The sequence below is a fragment of the Biomphalaria glabrata genome, chromosome 1 (genome assembly GCF_947242115.1).
Source record: "Biomphalaria glabrata chromosome 1, xgBioGlab47.1, whole genome shotgun sequence".
NCBI classification, from domain to species: Eukaryota; Metazoa; Mollusca; class Gastropoda; family Planorbidae; genus Biomphalaria; species Biomphalaria glabrata.
In genome coordinates this window covers 16,863,182-16,886,450 of record NC_074711.1, presented here as the reverse complement: position 1 = coordinate 16,886,450, position 23,269 = coordinate 16,863,182, and the positions used below count along the sequence as shown (strand labels likewise).

General features: G+C 40.3%; 1 protein-coding gene across 1 annotated transcript; it reads left to right on the top strand.

Annotated features, from left to right (window-relative positions):
* Window positions 1-3,073: 3,073 nt before the first annotated feature.
* LOC106074209 (pancreatic lipase-related protein 2-like) lies at window positions 3,074-22,936 on the top strand. The gene is made up of 12 exons (XM_056025199.1): window positions 3,074-3,151; window positions 4,050-4,158; window positions 5,253-5,418; window positions 7,144-7,290; window positions 7,773-7,881; window positions 12,535-12,651; window positions 13,695-13,811; window positions 15,922-16,037; window positions 16,805-16,925; window positions 19,959-20,079; window positions 21,522-21,722; window positions 22,738-22,936. Exons 1-12 carry the CDS (start codon window positions 3,076-3,078, stop codon window positions 22,805-22,807), a joined length of 1,470 nt encoding a protein of 489 aa, XP_055881174.1. The 5' UTR covers window positions 3,074-3,075; the 3' UTR covers window positions 22,808-22,936.
* The last annotated feature ends 333 nt before the right edge of the window (window positions 22,937-23,269 follow it).

The following is a 23,269-nucleotide window of genomic DNA, read 5'->3' as shown; positions in this document are numbered from 1 at the left end:
CTTACTATATTCATTCAAATAGACACACATACCTCATATCATCTGGGGAGACACACTCTTACTATATTCATTCAAATAGACACACATATCATCTGGGGAGACACACTCTTACTATATTCATTCCAATAGACACACATATCTCATATCAACTGGGGAGACACCTTCTTACTATATTCATTCCAATAGACACACATATCTCATATCATCTGGGTAGACACACTCTTACTATATTCATTCAAATAGACACACATATCTCACATCATCTGGGGAGACACACTCTTACTATATTCATTCCAATAGACACACATATCTCATATCATCTGGGGAGACACCTTCTTACTATATTCATTCAAATAGACACACATATCTCATATCATCTGGGGAGACACACTCTTACTATATTCATTCAAATAGACACACATATCTCATATCATCTTGGGAGACACACTCTTACTATATTCATTCAAATAGACACACATATCTCATATCATCTGGGGAGACACCCTCTTAGTATATTCATTCAAATAGACACACATATCTCATATCATCTGGGGAGACACACTCTTACTATATTCATTCAAATAGACACACATATCTCATATCATCTGGGGAGACACACTCTTACTATATTCACTCAAATAGACACACATATCTCATATCATCTGGGGAGACACACTCTTACTATATTCATTCAAATAGACACACATATCTCATATCATCTGGGCAGACACACTCTTACTATATTCATTCAAATAGACACACATATCTCATATCATCTGGGGAGACACACTCTTACTATATTCATTCAAATAGACACACATATCTCATATCATCTGGGAAGACACACTCTTACTATATTCATTCAAATAGACACACATATCTCATATCATCTGGGGAGACAAAATAAATCGTCACGCATTATATGAGAGATTGACACTAGAACACTGAATTGTATTCAATCATTGGATTGCCAAGAACGAAGCGGTTCTAATGTCCGTTCGTTGTCACCGGTGCCTTTGATGTTCACTTTCAAGATACAATGTGAAAGTCATGACCCAGTGCACCTACTTGTATGTCTGAAATCTTGGCATTTATGTATTTATTTATCTTCTCTTTTGAAGAGCAATGCTACTTAGATACGTTTTCAATTAAAGCAAAAATTTAATTTCAAAGTTGAATTTCATTTATCAGAAAAGGCTAGTCTACTAAGTTCAATACTTTATAATGTCTTAATATGTAAGCTGCTTTTGTTTACAACGAGAATTTTTTCCCCTCTTTTCTTTCTAACATTATGTAGTCATCTGTGTGTGTGTTTGTGTTGACTAAATTATTAATTTGTGAAAGGGAATAATCGGGCAAAGGGTGTTTTTTTTTTGTTTGGTGGGAGCAGGGGGAAAATACGATCCGTATAAATGGGGCCGTCCATAAAGAATAAAACTATTAATTTTCAACCATCTTAACGTAGCACGGGCATCTTCTAGTAATGACATTTCACTGCTACACTGAATTTCGATTATCAAAGTGACAAAAAAATGAAATTTTATGAGTGTTCAAGACGTCAAAGCCACCTTAATCCTATCAGTAAGTGCTTGTTTCTATTTCATTAACCATTGTACCATTTCTGGTGTGTTTCCGGTTTACTTATATTTGAAATGTTTCGGGTTTGTTTCTGCTTACTTATTTCTGAATTGTTTCTGGTTTGTTTGTTTCTAGTTTTTTTTTCTAAGTTGTTATTTTTTTTTCGCTATTTATTGTTCTTATTAGTTTATTTCCTCTACTATTGGATCCATTCTTCTGTTAAGTCACGTAAGTCCCATGTGTTGATAGTTGATACATTGTCAATCTAAAGGATGTGTTGTGAGAATGGGAAGGTGGTTTCAGGAACGAAGGACAACATTCTATCTTATTCTTTTCTATTTCAATACATCCCCAAATGTTTGTTAGCGGCTTAGCAAGCTATACATATAAACAGTTGATTAAATATTAATATTCTCTGTCTTTGTCCTTAGATTTAAACTTAACAAACATATTTTTGTATGTTGAAACAAAGAGTTTTTCCAAACATTTTTCTAGTCAGATGTTTATAATGAGATGTCAAGGTGGTGCATTGATTCAATGCTAAGGGTGTGAACGACAACAGATCCTAAAGATACACGTTTGGTAGTCAAAAAAATAAAATTGTATACGGTCCTAGAGATACATAATAGAGATAGTTTCTCACGGATAAGATTTATATCTCTATAGCTTCCCATTATGGCTTTTTGCCACGCGAATGTTTAATGGTACTTTGGGTCTTGGTCAAGATGCATGGAAAATGACAAATGAGATGGTGAAGTAGATCTACAGTAGATAGTTTTGATTTGTATATATTCAAATATTATAAAATTACATTTTAAATGAATAGAAAAATATAACAATGGAAGATATTCAGTAATGCATTAAGGCCTACAGACGGATACATACATACATACATACATACATACATACATACATACATACATACATACACACACACATACATACATACATAAAGAATGTATATATATATAAGAAGATAGATAGATAGATAGATGATAGATAGACAGACAGACAGATAGATAGATAGATAGATAGATAGATAGATAGATAGATAGATAGATAGATAGATAGATAGATAGATAGATAGATAGATAGATAGACAGACAAACAGTCAGACAGATAAACAGACAGACAGACAGACAGACAGACAGATAGATAGATAGATAGATAGATAGATAGATAGATAGATAGATAGATAGATAGATAGATAGATAGATAGATAGATAGATAGATAGATAGATAGATAGACAGTTACAATCAGTTTCTCGGATAATCATCGCTGACAAAAATGTGAATATAGACGTAAGCATCTATTTCTCAGCATGTATACACACATACAAGAACCAAACGAAGGTCGTTTAGATCCGATCCTCAGATTATTAGGATATATATCAGTATCACACCGACCTGTCAGTCTTATCAAGAGCTAGTGAGTAAATCCTGTTTACGAAGTAATAAAAGATGAAGACCAAGCCGCTCAACAAGACACAGGACACCATGAACCGGTGTTTGGCGTTTGTTCTACTCTGTGGATTGTCTTTGCGATGCACCTTTGTAGCTGGTCTTACCAAGCGTAAGTTGCGCAACTTAGTTTAGGGCATCTTTAAAACGTGTAATGAATTCTTGGAGAAACTGGGTCAAGCGTTAAAAAGCTTAACTTGAAGCATGAATATTCTACAAGTTTGAATCCTGAATGTAGAATGAGGATAAATATTTTATTAACCTTTGGGGACTGTTGTAGTGTTTACTAGTTTTACATACACAAGTCAAAGTAAAGCTAATGTAATCCCACTGTCTATGCAACACCTTAGTATACTTTGAGACAGGTTTAAATTGTTACATATATTAACATTTTGTCTTAAATAAATGGATAGCTGCAGCTTCGCACTGTCGCTTTCCAGCATCACCCCTTCCCTCCCTTCCAGTATGAGCTTTTACACGATAATCTTCATTTCTGAAATAACGTCCGAAACAGTAAAACAAAAAGAAACAAATATATATAGGCCTACTGTTGACGAGAGGCTTCAACCGCTCGGACGTGGCGTGGGTACCTATTAAGAAGGCTCGAAGATCGACACTCGACTAGAGCAGCGTTGTGTGCCTAAAGGAAGCAAGGAAACCTCCAAGATAACCCATCGTCCCACTGGTCCACAAAACAGATTGTACCATAGCGCTCTGAGCTTTCTATAAGCATAAAAGTTGTGCCATAATTAAAGTTATTCCAGAAAATAATCAATTAACAATGCAATACAATTCATGAAAAAAAGAGAATATATTTGATTGATTGGTGTTGGTTGAATCATAAGTTTAAAACAATAATTTCCTTATTAAGTTTCACCTGTGGGCAACATGCTATGAGTGTTGTCAAAATGCTTACTAAATGGCAATAATGATTTTTTTAATACTTATGTCCCACCCAAAATGTCTTTCCAAACAATTATGTTACATTATATCCGCAATTTTGTTCCCAGTCAACGAGGTGTGCTACCCCCCTCTGGGCTGCTTTTCAACAGACCCACCCTTTGACGTTAACATCCACAGGCCAGTGACCAGTACACCCGAGTCTCCAGAGACCATCAAGTCAGTACATCTTTCTTTCACATTGAATCTTAACATATTCTCAATTCTCCGTCTTTCTTTCCACGTTTTCCTCAAACACAAAACTCATTAACTCTTTACATAATCACAGAGTATTAACAGAGATTATCTCCATTGATACTGAGCATCATAAAACACAAACAATATTCTGATTGCTTTGAGATTGATTGGCAAGACAGTGAACTACTTTAGGTTGGTAACTGCGTCGTAATGGAGAGTATGTTTGTTTGAATTCATAAAAAAATAGTGGCTGAGTTGGTTAAGTATTATTGAATAAGCAGATAATAATACACAGACTAATCATTTTTGTACAATGTCCATCGTTGCCCACATTTCCTTTTTTGAAATATAAAATAACGTTGATCTTTTAGAGTGACAACGTTACAGTATCTGGAACTTTTTGATTGATTTCAAATATAGATTTCAGTTTTGGTTTCTAGATAAGTAAGTAAAATAAGACGATGTTTCAACAGTATGTCTCAACTATGACCATAATGACAATGCGATAAACTGGCCTGGTTCTAAGTAGAGGTTTAAGCCTAGTAGTATTTTTTTTTCTGGTTCAACGATTTTTAATCTTAAATCTCTCATATTTTTTAACACAGATTTTTTTGTAGCAATTTTATTTTTAAATTTGAAATGCAGCACTTTTTACAACGCTTATTTATCTTTTGCTCTGCGCAGCTTAGATCTCCTGCTTTGGACTCTACAAGTTTAGTTTTTATAACATTAATTGGGATATTTAAAATGGATACAACAAATACTTAATGATTAACTGCCCAATATAAGAGAGGCGCCATGGGCGTGGTGTAAAGTGGTTAATGTAAAGATCTTTTCGTCATCTGTTCCCACAGATCGCGATGCCTGAAAGGGATACCTAGTGCACTCAATAAGTTAAAACTTTTCTATGTTTAATTTTAACAATTGCATTAATTGTGATAAAATAAATAGGTCCTGTTTCTTTGTAGCTGTTTACCATCACTCTTTCAAAACAATGAATACTAAGATTATCGTATTTACCTTATTATACGTAATATAATTATCTTATTCACATTGTTGTTTCGACTATTGGAAAGAACCGTATTTAAACTGTACACACAAAAGAACCGCCAAAAACCAACCGACTTAAAGGCAACTCAAGCTGAGAATGTCACCAAAATCTGGTCAAACTTCATAGTTCGTCCCGTGAAAGTGATTATCCATGGATACTACGAGGATGTTTCATTGGATACTTGGATGAAGGTAACATTCAATTACTTTCTTTTTGTACATTCAATTACACAGACTAAAACTAAAACTATCAAGACCAAGACAAAAACTATCAAGACCAAGACCAAAACTATCAAGACTAAGACCAAGACCAAAACTATCAAGCTTTAGACCAAGACCAAAACTATCAAGATCAAGACCAAAACTATCAAGCTTTAGACCAAGACCAAAACTATCAAGATCAAGACCAAAACTATCAAGCTTTAGACCAAGACCAAAACTATCAAGACCAAGACCAAAACTATCAAGACCAAGACCAAAGCTATCACGACCAAGACAAAAACTATCAAGACTAAGACCAAGACCAAAACTATCAAGCTTTAGACCAAGACCAAAACTATCAAGACCAAGACCAAAACTATCAAGCTTTAGACCAAGACCAAAACTATCAAGACCAAGACCAAAACTATCAAGACGAAGACAAAAACTATCAAGACTAAGACAAAAACTATCAAGACTAAGACAAAAACTATCAAGACTAAGACCAAAACTATCAAGACCAAGACCAAAACTATCAAGACCAAGACAAAAACTATCAAGACTAAGACAAAAACTATCAAGACTAAGACCAAGACCAAAACTATCAAGCTTTAGACCAAGACCAAAACTATCAAGACCAAGACCAAAACTATCAAGGCCAAGACAAAAACTATCAAGACTAAGACCAAGACCAAAACTATCAAGCTTTAGACCAAGACCAAAACTATCAAGATCAAGACCAAAACTATCAAGCCTTAGACCAAGACCAAAACTATCAAGCCTTAGACCAAGACCAAAACTATCAAGCCTTAGACCAAGACCAAATTTGCGACTAAGTTAAAGACTACAACGAAGGCCATGACTATGACTGTTTTATTGATACTAATTGGAAGTGTGTTCAAATTTTCTTTCATATAAATGACAGACGTTTCTTTATAAGAGAATGACAAACTTCTCCTGGCCATGTGTTAATCTAGTCGTGCATGCTAGTCAGCTAATTAAACTCTTCTAATTCATTGGCTTTCCTGTCTAACTCAAGCAACCCGTCCCATGCTCTAAGGGTACTAGAAAAAAAGAGCACTTGAACACATTTGCCCTAGCATATGGTATAAAAAATGGGCCATGTGATTAAATAGACTTTTATCAATTCAAAAACGAAAACATTCCATAGAAAACCAAAATAAAAAACAAATTAAACAGACACGACACACAGATTGAATGATGCGACACACAGACATCTTGATCTTTCCCATTTAGCGCTGACACAGTCGTACAGCGGAAAAAAACAGACTAATGACTTCAGTCGAAACCAATAATTATAGAAGGCCTCAACATTGACATGCGTCGTTGCAACCTGTGGGCAGTTTAAACCAATAGCTCGTTGCCATGTCGCAGGTCTGACGTCTAGACAAATGGCGTTTGTTTCAAAGCTCGCTCTCTGTATTTTCATCTTCCTGTTCTTTTCATATATTTATATACTCTTTATTTCTTGCTTCATTGACGATTAGCATTATATAGGCTATTTTGGGATGTATACTCTGAAACAACAAATCTTACAAATCGAATGCTAAACAAAGCATAGTTTAGTGTGTTAAAAACGCTTCGTAGAGATTCCCTAAAACAGAAATTGAGCAATAAATTGAAAGACTCAAGCGAGTTGATTATCTTATAAAATATCTGTAGATTCTGTAGATCAATATCTGTTTTTCTTTATTGCAGAAAATGAAGGATGAACTATTGATCCACGGCGATTACAATGTCATCATAGTGGACTGGTCACTGGGTGCTAAGTCTACATATAGTATATCAGTTGCAAATGCAAGGCTCGTGGGTGCCCAACTTGCTAGCGTTATCCAGAAAATTGTCGTAAGTTTGTCTTAAGATAAAAACAAAAGTTAATCCAGGCCAGGAAAGAAAAAAAAAAGAAAAGTCTGATTCTTTTGTTTCTTGATCCTTGTCACATTTCTCTAATGTTCCTGATCATTGTCACATTTTTTATCTGTTGCCTTTCAATATATTTCCTTAGCCTGCCTGCATTATTCATTTCTGTACTTTATTGTTTGCCGCAACAGTATCACATAGTAGATTAGTATTTTAAGATAGTCAATAATATTGAACTCTTAATACAAAAGCCTGTACTTATAGTAAACTACATATTTTACTGATGTTGCATTATACATATAGGAAGAATTTTGAACATTTTGACGATTTAAAAAGCCGAACTATTAAATATGATTAAGGACATTTTCAGGAACAAAAAAATGTAGCAAACGCTTTCAAAATAAACAAAATCTAATTCATAAAAGTGCCCACAATATTTAAAGAAAACTTTATTTCTTTTGTTTTAGGATTCAGTTGGTATACCACCCTTGCTGTTTCACATTATTGGTCATAGCCTCGGAGCTCATGTTGCTGGTTATACTGGAGAAAAAATCAATGGACTGGGGAGAATATCAGGTACAGTTCTTCTTAGGGAAAATATCAGGTACAGTTCCTCTTAGGGAAAATATCAGGTACAGTTCCGCTTAGGGAAAATATCAGGTACAGTTCCTTTTAGAGAAAATATCAGGTACAGTTCCTCTTAGGGAAAATATCAGGTACAGTTCCTCTTAGGGAAAATATCAGGTACAGTTCCTCTTAAGGAAAATATCAGGTACAGTTCCTCTTAGGGAAAATATCACGTACAGTTCCTCTTAGGGAAAATATCAGCTACACTGACTCTTAGGTAAAATATCAGGTACAGTTCCTCTTTGGTAAAATAACAGGTACACTGCTTTTTAGGTAAAATCAGAGGTTCTAAACTTCCTAGAGAGAACACTGTCTCTTACTATTTCAAATAAAAAGAAAATTTTCTTTTCCCATTCACAGTCAAAGAATAAAAGATTCATTCAAATATCAACCACTCTATTGTTTGTTCAGATACAAAAATTACAAAATCTTAAATATTATAACTACTCTCATTGTACAGGCTCTCCGCTAACTGCACCACACGCCCCAACCAACTCAAAGAACTTGACAACAGTCAGTCCAATACGATAGATAACCTTTAACACTGACTGTACAACTGCCTTACCGTCCATTGCCCTCTTGTCTCCCTGTATTCAACTCTACTTGCCTCTCTGCCTCCTGCCTGACTTGCACTAGGTTCAGCTGTTCCGGACTGACTTGCACTGGGTTCAGCTATTCCGGACTGACTTGCACTGGGTTCAGCTGTTCCGGACTGACTTGCACTGGGTTCAGCTGTTCCGGACTGACTTGCACTGGGTTCAGCTGCTCCGGACTGACTTGCACTGGGTTCAGCTGTTCCGGACTGACTTGCACTGGGTTCAGCTGTTCCGGACTGACTTGCACTGGGTTCAGCTGTTCCGGACTGACTTGCACTGGGTTCAGCTGTTCCGGACTGACTTGCACTGGGTTCAGCTGTTCCGGACTGACTTGCACTGGGTTCAGCTGTTCCGGACTGACTTGCACTGGGTTCAGCTGTTCCGGACTGACTTGCACTGGGTTCAGCTGTTCCGGACTGACTTGCACTGGGTTCAGCTGTTCCGGACTGACTTGCACTGGGTTCAGCTGTTCCGGACTGACTTGCACTGGGTTCAGCTGTTCCGGACTGACTTGCACTGGGTTCAGCTGTTCCGGACTGACTTGCACTGGGTTCAGCTGTTCCGGACTGACTTGCACTGGGTTCAGCTGTTCCGGACTGACTTGCACTGGGTTCAGCTGTTCCGGACTGACTTGCACTGGGTTCAGCTGTTCCGGACTGACTTGCACTGGGTTCAGCTGCTCCGGACTGACTTGCACTGGGTTCAGCTGTTCCGGCCTGACTTGCACTGGGTTCAGCTGTTCCGGACTGACTTGCACTGGGTTCAGCTGTTCCGGACTGACTTGCACTGGGTTCAGCTGTTCCGGACTGACTTGCACTGGGTTCAGCTGCTCCGGACTGACTTGCACTGGGTTCAGCTGTTCCGGACTGACTTGCACTGGGTTCAGCTGTTCCGGACTGACTTGCACTGGGTTCAGCTGCTCCGGACTGACTTGCACTGGGCTCAGCTGCTCCGGACTGACTTGCACTGGGTTCAGCTGTTCCGGACTGACTTGCACTGGGTTCAGCTGCTCCGGACTGACTTGCACTGGGTTCAGCTGCTCCGGCCTGACTTGCACTGGGTTCAGCTGTTCCGGACTGACTTGCACTGGGTTCAGCTGTTCCGGACTGACTTGCACTGGGTTCAGCTGTTCCGGACTGACTTGCACTGGGTTCAGCTGTTCCGGACTGACTTGCACTGGGTTCAGCTGCTCCGGACTGACTTGCACTGGGTTCAGCTGTTCCGGACTGACTTGCACTGGGTTCAGCTGTTCCGGACTGACTTGCACTGGGTTCAGCTGCTCCGGACTGACTTGCACTGGGCTCAGCTGCTCCGGACTGACTTGCACTGGGTTCAGCTGCTCCGGACTGACTTGCACTGGGTTCAGCTGTTCCGGACTGACTTGCACTGGGTTCAGCTGTTCCGGACTGACTTGCACTGGGTTCAGCTGCTCCGGACTGACTTGCACTGGGTTCAGCTGTTCCGGACTGACTTGCACTGGGTTCAGCTGCTCCGGACTGACTTGCACTGGGTTCAGCTGTTCCGGACTGACTTGCACTGGGTTCAGCTGTTCCGGACTGACTTGCACTGGGTTCAGCTGTTCCGGACTGACTTGCACTGGGTTCAGCTGTTCCGGACTGACTTGCACTGGGTTCAGCTGCTCCGGACTGACTTGCACTGGGTTCAGCTGTTCCGGACTGACTTGCACTGGGTTCAGCTGCTCCGGACTGACTTGCACTGGGTTCAGCTGTTCCGGCCTGACTTGCACTGGGTTCAGCTGTTCCGGACTGACTTGCACTGGGTTCAGCTGTTCCGGACTGACTTGCACTGGGTTCAGCTGTTCCGGACTGACTTGCACTGGGTTCAGCTGTTCCGGACTGACTTGCACTGGGTTCAGCTGTTCCGGACTGACTTGCACTGGGTTCAGCTGTTCCGGACTGACTTGCACTGGGTTCAGCTGTTCCGGACTGACTTGCACTGGGTTCAGCTGTTCCGGACTGACTTGCACTGGGTTCAGCTGTTCCGGACTGACTTGCACTGGGTTCAGCTGTTCCGGACTGACTTGCACTGGGTTCAGCTGCTCCGGACTGACTTGCACTGGGTTCAGCTGTTCCGGCCTGACTTGCACTGGGTTCAGCTGTTCCGGACTGACTTGCACTGGGTTCAGCTGTTCCGGACTGACTTGCACTGGGTTCAGCTGTTCCGGACTGACTTGCACTGGGTTCAGCTGCTCCGGACTGACTTGCACTGGGTTCAGCTGTTCCGGACTGACTTGCACTGGGTTCAGCTGTTCCGGACTGACTTGCACTGGGTTCAGCTGCTCCGGACTGACTTGCACTGGGCTCAGCTGCTCCGGACTGACTTGCACTGGGTTCAGCTGTTCCGGACTGACTTGCACTGGGTTCAGCTGCTCCGGACTGACTTGCACTGGGTTCAGCTGCTGGACTGACTTGCACTGGGTTCAGCTGTTCCGGCCTGACTTGCACTGGGTTCAGCTGTTCCGGACTGACTTGCACTGGGTTCAGCTGTTCCGGACTGACTTGCACTGGGTTCAGCTGTTCCGGACTGACTTGCACTGGGTTCAGCTGTTCCGGACTGACTTGCACTGGGTTCAGCTGTTCCGGACTGACTTGCACTGGGTTCAGCTGTTCCGGACTGACTTGCACTGGGTTCAGCTGCTCCGGACTGACTTGCACTGGGCTCAGCTGCTCCGGACTGACTTGCACTGGGTTCAGCTGTTCCGGACTGACTTGCACTGGGTTCAGCTGCTCCGGACTGACTTGCACTGGGTTCAGCTGTTCCGGACTGACTTGCACTGGGTTCAGCTGTTCCGGACTGACTTGCACTGGGTTCAGCTGCTCCGGACTGACTTGCACTGGGTTCAGCTGTTCCGGACTGACTTGCACTGGGTTCAGCTGCTCCGGACTGACTTGCACTGGGTTCAGCTGTTCCGGACTGACTTGCACTGGGTTCAGCTGTTCCGGACTGACTTGCACTGGGTTCAGCTGTTCCGGACTGACTTGCACTGGGTTCAGCTGTTCCGGACTGACTTGCACTGGGTTCAGCTGCTCCGGACTGACTTGCACTGGGTTCAGCTGTTCCGGCCTGACTTGCACTGGGTTCAGCTGCTCCGGACTGACTTGCACTGGGTTCAGCTGCTCCGGACTGATTTGCACTGGGTTCAGCTGCTCCGGACTGACTTGCACTGTGTTCAGCTGCTCCGGACTGACTTGCACTGGGTTCAGATGCTCCGGACTGACTTGCACTGGGTTCAGATGCTCCGGACTGACTTGCACTGGGTTCAGATGCTCCGGACTGACTTGCACTGGGTTCCACTGGGTTCAGATGCTCCGGACTGACTTGCACTGGGTTCAGCTGCTCCGGCCTGACTTGCTCTGGGTTCAGCTGCTCCGGCCTGACTTGCACTGGGTTCAGCTGCTCCGGCCTGACTTGCACTGGGTTCAGCTGTTCCGGCCTGACTTGCACTGGGTTCAGCTGCTCCGGCCTGACTTGCATTGGGTTCAGCTGCTCCGGACTGACTTGCACTGGGTTCAGCTGATCCGGACTGACTTGCACTGGGTTTAGCTGCTCCGGCCTGACTTGCACTGGGTTCAGCTGTTCCGGCCTGACTTGCACTGGGTTCAGCTGCTCCGGCCTGACTTGCACTGGGTTCAGCTGTTCCGGACTGACTTGCACTGGGTTCAGCTGCTCCGGACTGACTTCACACAGCACTGAACCGTCTGGGACACATCTCCACCGACATAGTCCCTACTACATGTGTAGACCCTCTTTCGTTAACAAATTGTGACAATTTGTTTTGATTTAATTTAAGGTTTAAAATTTAAATTTTAATCAACTGCAAGAAAAAGTCTAAAGCTGCTGATGTATATAAAATTAGCAGAATCTCTATGTACTTAATGTACAATTTTATGGCAGACTTTTTAGAAACAAAAATTAAATAAACTTAACTGTTTTGAAAAAGAAAACATCAAATGCACAATTCTACATGTTTCTATTTCATCTCTAGGACTGGATCCTGCAGGTCTTTACTTTGAAAATACTGACCCAAAAGTTCGACTTGACCCTTCTGATGCAATCTTTGTGGACGTCATTCATACCGATTGCAGACCTTTGCCTTACTTAGGTAAAACAGAGAAAACATAATTTATACATTTGTGTGTAGAACTTAACTATATAACTATAAATAGCTAGCAAGCTGCTTTCTTTTAAATTTTAAACTCACCTTATATCGCCCCCAAGTATCTCCCTTTCGCTTTTTCTTTGCTAGTGTCTTAATATTATTTATTGCTTTAAGAAAGTAGAGCAGATCTGGTAAACAAAGAGGATATTTATGTGTTGTAAACATTATCTCCAAGAATAGAAACAGAAGCACACGATTTAATAGCCTCTAAAAGCTAGACTCATGTTGTGTGCGAAGTACTTAGGTCCATGCAATGCTTTTTTTACAAAGCTTACATTAACTCCTTCTATGTGTCTGGTAAAAAGTTTGTACACGTTATTTCTCCCACACCCAATCTCCGATCAAGCTGAATCAAGCTGAAATTTCGCACAATTTTTTTTTACCTGACAACACAAGAATCAGTAACAAACAAAATTAGCCTATTAGTTAATAAACAATTGGTAATTAATTATTTTGTTTAGTATCGAAAAGGGGAAATAAATTGTACTTACTGGTGAGGTTGTATAAGTTGAATTAGCCCCCTTTTATATTCTGAGGTCGCCGTTTTAAAGTTTGAAGCTAACAATAGATAACTTTAAAACCTTCCTTTTTCATAGAAGATTCGCTGGCGCAGTGGTTATTGTGTTGGCTTGGGCAGGCTTGAGCCCTCGAGTTTGAATTCAGGTGTTTCATTTTTCAACTTTTTTTTAAAAATTTTATAAATGCATTTAAAAAACGATCACGGAAACAAATTGCCTCAAATTAAATTTCGAAAAAAAAAGAGAATCCTCCCCAACCCTTTCTTTGCTTGTGTCTTTAACTGAATCCTTTGATGTTTCCGTCCAAAGCTAAATATAAAGTTCAGAAGGTATATCATATGTGAATGGAATGTTATTTACCTTTTTTGAGTTTTGTTACAGAAATTCAATGTGAATACAACCACATGCCCATTAGCATAAAAGCATAATCTTTCATTTAATTTTAATTTTTTTAAATATAAACTCTAGGTCTCGGAACATTTCAAGCCTTGGGTCATTACGACTTTTACCCAAACCTTGGCCATGACATGCCAGGCTGCCTCAGGAACCCAGTGACAGATATTAAAGAACTCGGACTTCGTGAAGGTACTAACCCAGTGGATACAATCACACGTCAGTCATTTGTAGTCAGACATCAGACTGATTGATTCGGTATCTCACTATGACTCCCTCGCTCCAGTTTCTCTCTCCCTCTGTACATCTCTCTGTCTACCCCCTCCTTCTCTCCTTCTGTACATCTCTCTGTCTACCCCCTCCTTCTCTCCCTCTGTACATCTCTCTGTCTACCCACTCCTTCTCTCCCTCTGTACATCTCTCTGTCTACACCCTCCTTCTCTCCCTCTGTACATCTCTCTGTCTACCCTCTCCTTCTCTCCCTCTGTACATCTCTCTGTCTACCCTCTCCTTCTCTCCCTCTGTACATCTCTCTGTCTACAACCTCCTTCTCTCCCTCTGTACATCTCTCTGTCTACCCTCTCCTTCTCTCCCTCTGTAGATCTCTCTGTCTACCCTCTCCTTCTCTCCATTTGTGCATCTCTCTGTCTACCCTCTCCTTCTCTCTCCCTCTGTACATCTCTCTGTCTACCCTCTCCTTCTCTCTCCCTCTGTGCATCTCTCTGTCTACCCTCTCCTTCTCCCCCTCTGTACATCTCTCTGTCTACCCCCTCCTTCTCCCCCTCTGTACATCTCTCTGTCTACCCTCTCCTTCTCTCTCCCTCTGTGCATCTCTCTGTCTACCCTCTCCTTCTCTCCCCCTCTGTACATGTCTCTGTCTACCATCTCCTTCTCTCTCCCTCTGTACATCTCTCTGTCTACCCTCTCCTTCTCCCCCTCTGTAAATCTCTCTGTCTACCCCCTCCTTCTCTCCCTCTGTACATCTCTCTGTCTACCCCCTCATTCTCTCCCTCTGTACATCTCTCTGTCTACCCTCTCCTTCTCCCCCTCTGTGCATCTCTCTGTCTACCCTCTCCTTCTCCCCCTCTGTACATCTCTCTGTCTACCCTCTCCTTCTCCCCCTCTGTACATCTCTCTGTCTACCCTCTCCTTCTCTCTCCCTCTGTTCATCTCTCTGTCTACCCTCTCCTTCTCTCCCTCTGTACATCTCTCTGTCTACCCTCTCCTTCTCTCTCCCTCTGTACATCTCTCTGTCTACCCCCTCCTTCTCCCCCTCTGTACATCTCTCTGTCTACCCTCTTCTTCTCTCCCTCTGTTCATCTCTCTGTCTACCTTCTCCTTCTCTCTCCCTCTGTACATCTCTCTGTCCACCCCCTCCTTCTCCCCCTCTGTACATCTCTCTGTCTACCCTCTCCTTCTCTCCCTCTGTACATCTCTCTGTCTACCCTCTCCTTCTCTTCCTCTGTACATCTATCTGTCTACCCTCTCCTTCTCTCCCTCTGTGCATCTCTCTGTCTACCCTCTCCTTCTCTCCCTCTGTGCATCTCTCTGTCTACCCTCTCCTTCTCTCCCTCTGTACATCTCTCTGTCTACCCTCTCCTTCTCTCCCTCTGTACAACTCTCTGTCTACCCTCTCCTTCTCTCCCTCTGTGCATCTCTTTGTCTACCCTCTCCTTCTCTTCCTCTGTACAACTCTCTGTCTACCCTCTCTTTGTACACCAAGCGCATTAAATGCCTTGTTTCTTGTACAGGCCAGGTTTCTTGTACAGGCCTAGTTTCTTGTACAGGCCTGGTTTCTTGTACAGGCATAGTTTCTTGTACAGGCCAGGTTTCTTGTACAGGCCTAGTTTCTTGTACAGGCCTGGTTTCTTGTACAGGCCTAGTTTCTTGTACAGGCCTAGTTTCTTGTACAGGCCTGGTTTCTTGTACATGCCTAGTTTCTTGTACAGGCCTAGTTTCTTGTACAGGCCTTTTTTCTTGTACAAGCCTGGTTCCTTGTATAAATAAAACGATCCGCTTACATAGATGTTGTATGTTTAATTTATTTCTAAATAAAAAAACAGAAAAAGCATAAATAAAAAAAAAACAGGTTACAAGCGTATAAGCGATGTATATGCGGAAGCCAATTATTTGAAATATAATTATTAAATTACTCTTAACCCTTAAAGTGCTGAGCTGTTTGGCAATGAAGACATACAAAATGAAATTACAATGTTCATGTTTAGAGGCTAAACTACCACACGCATCTTTAGGGTTAAACCATCACACTAAGATATAAACAAAAACTGTCAACTGTACGTAGGTGTGAAGGAAACGTTTGGCTGTAATCATATCAGATCAATCACTTACTTCATGGAAAGTATCAACACAAAGTGTCCATTCACAGCTTACCCATGCAACGGAGAAGCTGATTTCTTGGTAGGTTCACAATCATTTTTTTTTCTCTCTGTGTGTTTTATCAATGAAAGTGTCTACTAGCTAATAGTTATACTATCTTACATTTACTGTCTACTAGCTAATAGTTATACTATCTTACATTAACTGTCTATTAGCTAATAGTTATAATATTTTACATTTACTGTCTACTAGCTAATAGTTATACTATCTTACATTTACTGTCTACTAGCTGACATTAAAACTATCTTACATTTACTGTCTGCTAGCTAATAGTAAAACTACCTTACATTTACTGTCTACTAGCTAATAGTAAAACTATCTTACATTTACTGTCTACTAGCTGACATTAAAACTATCTTACATTTACTGTCTACTAGCTAATAGTAAAACTACCTTACATTTACTGTCTACTAGCTAATAGTAAAACTATCTTACATTTACTGTCTACTAGCTAATAAAACTATCTTACATATCGGAATGAAACTTGACTAATCTTTTTAAAACGAAATTTAATTCACTAAAAAAATTGTTATCTCCAATTAAGCATGTCAAGGAGGCTACATTTAACTTCAATAAAACAAACTAAATAAAATTTAATGACAAAAGGAAAAGCTTAGAAAATTTGATTTGACAGTGCTGCAATGGCTCAGGAATGATAAATTATCATTTCAAAAAGTATAGCTTACCAACCCTTCCTTTCTTCTGTACACCATCTATACCAAAAAGTTAGCTTTTAATATGTCTTTTCGAATATAAATGAAAATCTCCAATGCTTTTATTATAATCAGTCAGGAGAATGTAAGGTCTGCGGGGCTCAGAAATGTGCAAGAATGGGGTTCCATTGCGAACCATCTAACGGTGTGACCCAAACCTTTTACCTGACTACAGCTGGATCCAAACCATATTGTCGTAAGTTAAATTATAAGAATATTTTAATGTAGTGGAAGAATATTTTAATGTAGTGGAAGAATATTTTTAATGTAGTGGAAGAATATTTTAATGTAGTGGAAGAATATTTTAATGTAGTGGGAGAATATTTTAATGTAGTGGAAGAATATTTTAATGTAGTGGCAGAATATTTAAATGTAGTGGAAGAATATTTTAATGTAGTGGCAGAATATTTAAATGTAGTGGAAGAATATTTTAATGTAGTGGAAGAATATTTTAATGTAGTGGAAGAATATTTTAATGTAGTGGAAGAATATTTTAATGTAGTGGAAGAATATTTTAATGTAGTGGAAGAATATTTTTAATGTAGTGGAAGAATATTTTAATGTAGTGGAAGAATATTTTAATGTAGTGGAAGAATATTTTAATGTAGTGGAAGAATATTTTAATGTAGTGGAAGAATATTTTAATGTAGTGGAAGAATATTTTAATGTAGTGGTGTGAAAGAAAAACACTGTAGCAAATGAATACAAACAAATCCCGTGATCAAGGCATGTTGGCCATATTCATTAAAGAGTTAAATAAACAAATGGACTTTCAAGAACATTGTGCGCACCGTCTCCTACAACTAGATCTATAGACCTATCACAAGAATTGTATGAACTCTTAGTACATTTATACATTCCCTGAACCAGAATTTTATTTTCAATAACAGGGGAGGGAAGAAAGGGGTGGATTAATATTTCATTTCTAAAACCCTACATTAATTATTAGAGAAAGCAGAATAATCGGTCTTACACTGATTGGTCAGTTGTATCAAAGAAGAATTGTTTTTAAAGAAACAAACTCTTTGTTTTACTTGTTTTTTTTTACTCCATCCTCATATTTTATCATTATTATAATAGGCTCATTCAATGTCATGAAGGCTAGATACTTGAATGGCGGCGCCCATCCCTCTCCATGCTTGACCACAGCTGAGTACATCCAATTAGCTGGTTCGCCTTGGTCCTGAGCATGTGGCCGTTGTAGTCCATCATGGGACTGTTCCGCCCTGGCCGGTGACCTTAGTCAACAAGGCCTTTTGCCCAGTGGTGCCATGTTATCACCATCCCCTCACATGGTTTAGTCCGTCAGCTGAAGCGGTTCTCCAGGGCATGGCTCTCGGAGACACATGTGAGAGATTTAGGGGTTGGAAGGGGACCAGTGAGGCCGTCCACCTAAAGGTACTACAAATTTCTAATGCCCTCTATGCCCTATGGAAAGACAAGGCATAGCCATAGACACCAAACTCAGACTGATGCGCTCCCTGGTCATGACCACATTCCTATGTGCTTGCGAGTCGTGGACGCTGATTGCAGAGCTAGAGAGGAGGATCCTAGCAAAGGAATGCTACAGAAGGATCGTAGGTATCATATTTAAAGACCGCATCGCTAAAAAATAAATTACAAACATGGTTACTACAGCGATTGGACCCACGAATACCCGCTAACTATTGTAAAAAACTAAAACTCTAAGACCATATTACAAGGTCTTCGCGGCTCGCAAAGACATTCCTTCAGGGAACAGTACCAGGAAAAAAAGAAGAGGCAGTGAAAGCGATGTAAGCAACATAAAAGAATGGATGGGCCTGCCATTGAAAAATGTTCTATCCTAGGCAAAAGACAGAGAGGAATGATAAAGAAGGTCGACTAATTGCGTAGTTCCCAACGGTCCAACAGACTAAGAGATAGGTGAAAGAGAAGTTGAAGGTAATAGGCTTCAAATCCAAAATAATTTTGTAATAGTCGATATACTACTGTTCTTTCCTAACATTGCACAATATATTGTTACGAATCTCACTATCCAGGCTCTCTGCAAACTGCACCATACACCACCAACTTAAAGAACTTGACAAGTCAGGGCTCCAAAATAACGTAAAGGTTTAATGTCCATAAATAACAGCCAATACTGTACAATTGGCAGCACGTAGAATAGTACAAATAGCTCTGCGATAACAAATATCTCTCCGATAACACCGTTCCGCCGTATCAAGTCTTGCACTGGCCTCTCCGTCTCGTTCCGGGCTTGCACTGGGTTCAACAGTTCGGGAATGACTTCACACACTTGGGCTCGTTGTGTCGGACTCGATCACAGACCAAGATCAAGACGCCGTTCGTCTCAACTGTACTTGACAGTACTCCGCACTGAACCGTCGTAATGCTCCGTACAGAACCACACCGTTGAACTGTGCTGTAGTCGACCGTGTTCTGAACTCCTGTCGTGAACCCGCTTTCTGAACCGTCTTGACTGCGACACCTCCGCTCTTTAAATAGGGTCCCTACTGGCCTTCTAGAACCGGACAGAACGTCGCTCGACCATTCTGGGACGCTCCTGAGCTCTGTTCACGACGCCGATCCTACTCGAACCTTCATGTTGTTAACTCGTCTCGGCCGATCGTCGTAACTCGTCACGGTTGACCGCTCGTCTAGCGCTGGCCTGGGGCGATTTGCGTCGGCTGACTACACTCACACCACTACCCCCATCTGTGCCACCACCAGGTTTATAACAATATCTTGGTTCTCTGCCCTTTGACAATTTGTAAAGAATAGTCCAGTCTTTGATATTTATTCTTGAATATATTTGTATATGTTTTCCCTCTTGTGACGTACTATTGATCAAACTCTTGATAATAACTCAATGATAAAATCAATGTAACTTTTTAGTACTATTGTTGTTTTTCTAATGGTGCGTGCAGTCATCTAAAGAATGGTCAGCGAGTGTTTTAGTAACTTTGAGCCCTTTTCGTTCTGTGTTTTGTGCCCTTTCTTGTGTGTCTGTGTGTGTGTGTGTGTTTGAGAGAGTGAGTGAGAGAGAGAGAGAGAGATTCCAGTCTTTTAGAGATAAAGATGTAGCAAGGTCTTAAAGAAATCATTTTATTAAGGTGTGTAATCCCTCTTGTTCGAAGACAATATCAGATTTTCTATGCCTTTGTCTGATTTCTGAGTTCATTATTCTAAAAAGAAAAGTTTTAAAACACTTCTGTCTGCCATTTATAGTCTCATTCTTTACGTACAGAGTATCACTACGAGATTAACATCAAGCTCAGTACCCAGAATTCTTTCTCAGAGATGGGGATTATGTTTGCGTCTGCTAAAGGAACTTCCGGTGTTACCAAAACATTTCAAAACCAAGAAAGGTGAGACATAAAATGTTCGCTTTATAACATTTTTATCTGAAAACTATTTTATTTTCGCCACTTGTCTCATTTTTACAATTCCTCTTGTCAGCTTACAAACTCTTCATAGGATACACAAAAAAAAAACGTGGATACGGATCTCGAAAACAACGGCCCGAAAACGTTTCTCTTCATGTAACTGCTGTGCTCTGTTCTAATCCAATAGTCTAAAATTACAAATTATATCAAAGACATTAAGGGTCCTCGAACACTTCCACCAAAGATGCCTTCTCTCCATATAATGGGCATTACAAATGTATGTTCTGCTGGAGGCAGGTGTAGGACAATATAGAAGCACTAATTACCATTTGGGTTGGACACTTATCTTCATTGGGGACTACCGCATGCCAAATGCGATTTTCTTTGGCAGACTTAAAGGAGGACGGCGTAACAAATGTACCCCAGTAAGCGCTATAAATATCAACTCAGGTGCAATTTCGCACTCACTGGCATAGAGAAAAGTAGCTGGCAGAAGATGGTCTCTGAAAGAGACAGTTGGAGAAATCTCACAAAAGCTGCGGGACACACATTTGAGACCCAAAAGAAAGGCCTTAATGAAGACAGCGGAGAAGACAAAATGAAAAATGAAATAGACCCCCGTGGACAACCGCTTTGTCTGCAAAAGTTGTGGAACTATATACAGGTCGCATCTGTGTAGTCATGTGAAACACTGCGTTCATTATTGCCATTATTATTTTTACATTTGGTACTTTGCACTATTGACTCTTGATGAGATGAGACGTGGAGTAACATGGGACACATTAACTTTGAGCAGTTCAACGTAAGCCTTATAGATATCTATACAACTTTAATTCTTTTAACGTTTTGATAGTTAATTTTTTTTTGCACTATTCAGATACCAACAATGATTAATTCTAACAAATGATAGCATTTGACCTTTGCCTCTCAATCATTACATAGCAGTTTCTAAAAGAAAAAAAAGTTGTCTTTTTGGTATAAACAGCAGATGGCATGCGTTATAGACAGCTGTCTTAAGATGTCTTAAGATGTCTTGCTATTTAAACAGCTGTCTTAAAATTTTATGCTATTTAAACAGCTGTCATAAGCTGTGCTGCAATACATAAACAGCTGTCTTAAGATGTCATACTATATAAACAGCTGTCTCAAGATGTCATACTATATAAACAGCTGTCTTAAGATGTCATATTATATAAACAGCTGTCTTAAGATATCTTTATATATAAACATGTGTCTAAAGTTGTCTTGCTTCTACAAAGTTCTGCTTTAAGATGCCCTGCTATGTAAATAGTTGTCTTAAGACGTCTTGCTATATAAAAAGCTGTCTTAAGATTTCCCCTAATACTGAAAATGTCTTTGATATTTTAATATTCCCCAAACCACTAACACAATGTAAAAACATTGTATCATGACTTGTGCAACAGTTCGACTCTCTTCAAGACTGACCAGACTCTACGACTCACTCTAACTCATTCCTCTGATATCGGAGAGATACAGTCCGTGACACTTCGCTGGGAGAGAGAAGCCGGAACTCTGGCCACCTTACTCTGGAACCTATTCTGGCAAATCCCTCAGAAGATCTACATCGAGCGTGTGCAGGTCTACACACCGGAAACAAATAAGACGTATGATGTTGTGTACTTCAGATCTCTCTCTCTCTCTCTTCCTCTCTCCCTCTCTTTACTCTCTATCTCTTTTTCTCTCTCTCACTCTCTCTCTCTCTCTCTTTTTTCCTCTCTCTTTTTTTACACTCCCCGTCAGTAGGCTGTAGTTGGCAGAATAGATGAACGAGAATCCTTTAAAGCTAATCTTTCAATCTAGTGTTTTAGTTGGATGACAAACAATGCATGGTATCTCGTTTCAAATGGAAACATGTAGAAGTTAAAGTCTAACAAGTAAAATAAAAAAAAGTTATATAAAGTGAAATTGTATTCATTTTTTTGAATTAATCATATAATTAACTTTTAATAGATCTAGACTAACAAAAATAAATCTAATCTGCTTGCCGTTCGATATTTTTACCATTTTTTTAAAATTAGCAATTTCAAGCTTTTATCACGCTCAGTATGCTATGGTCCAATCATTGGTGTGAACAAGTTGAAAAAGGGGGTGGTTGGGGGGAGATGGTGTCTGGAGGAATAGATACGTGATGACTTTTCAAAAGTAAGTTTTTTAAAAGTTGAAAAACTTGATTTTGAACTCAAGTGCTAAAGCCTCCTGGATAGAATGTTAAAATGGTAGCAACTGGGCTAGACCAAGTGTTTATTAAAATTGGAGGATTAGTTTCAAATGTTTTGTCTAACTCGACTAGTTCTCTACACAAGGCTTATCTCCCCTGAGCTAGTCCTGTCTCTGTATAAAACTAGTTTCATTAATTACGAACTAATTAATAAAAAAAAATAATTTTCCCACTTTTTTATTGATTCGTGTGTTGTTAAGGACAATGAATAATTGTGTCAAGTTTTCGTTGATCTGAGAATATGGAAAGTGGGAGAGACTAACCACCCCACTCTCTCCCCTTCCAGAGTCCAGCTAGATAACAAACTTTAATTTAAAAATAAATTCGCTATACACATAGTTAATGTAAAGCAGATCTAACCTACTACTGCTTGTCTCACTCAATATTTTATCTGTTGACAGAGTTGGGCTGTGCGCCTATGATCGATCCATGGATCACGACCAAACACTTCTGATTAACAGCAAGTGCTGAAATAAAAAGACACAGGTCCAACGGATTGGAGACGCATCACTTAAAAGTCACTTGTTAGACCCATGTACTTTAGTTCTTGTTTTTTTAAGTCTGTTTTTCCCATCAAAACATTCCTATATATTTAATGATGACTGCTGGCTTGTGCGTTTACTTTATGTGAGGACGTAATAGTCGCCTAACATGTTTCAATAAACTACAACCTGAGAATGTGACTATTATTACCAGACACACACACACACCATAAAGATAATTATCTTGTAGAAATTTATTGAGACAACCGTAAAGATGAAGCAATGGATAACTTCATATAACGGGGCCAAGTCCAAGTCGTCAGTCAACAAATAAATGCTGGGAAGTCACACACTTATCTCCAACTGCTATCCTCTATCGTTACCTTCCTTGTTCCTTGTCTCCATCATTTATGTCCAAAAGCTTTTCTTTAGTGTTGAGTTACCTAAGTCC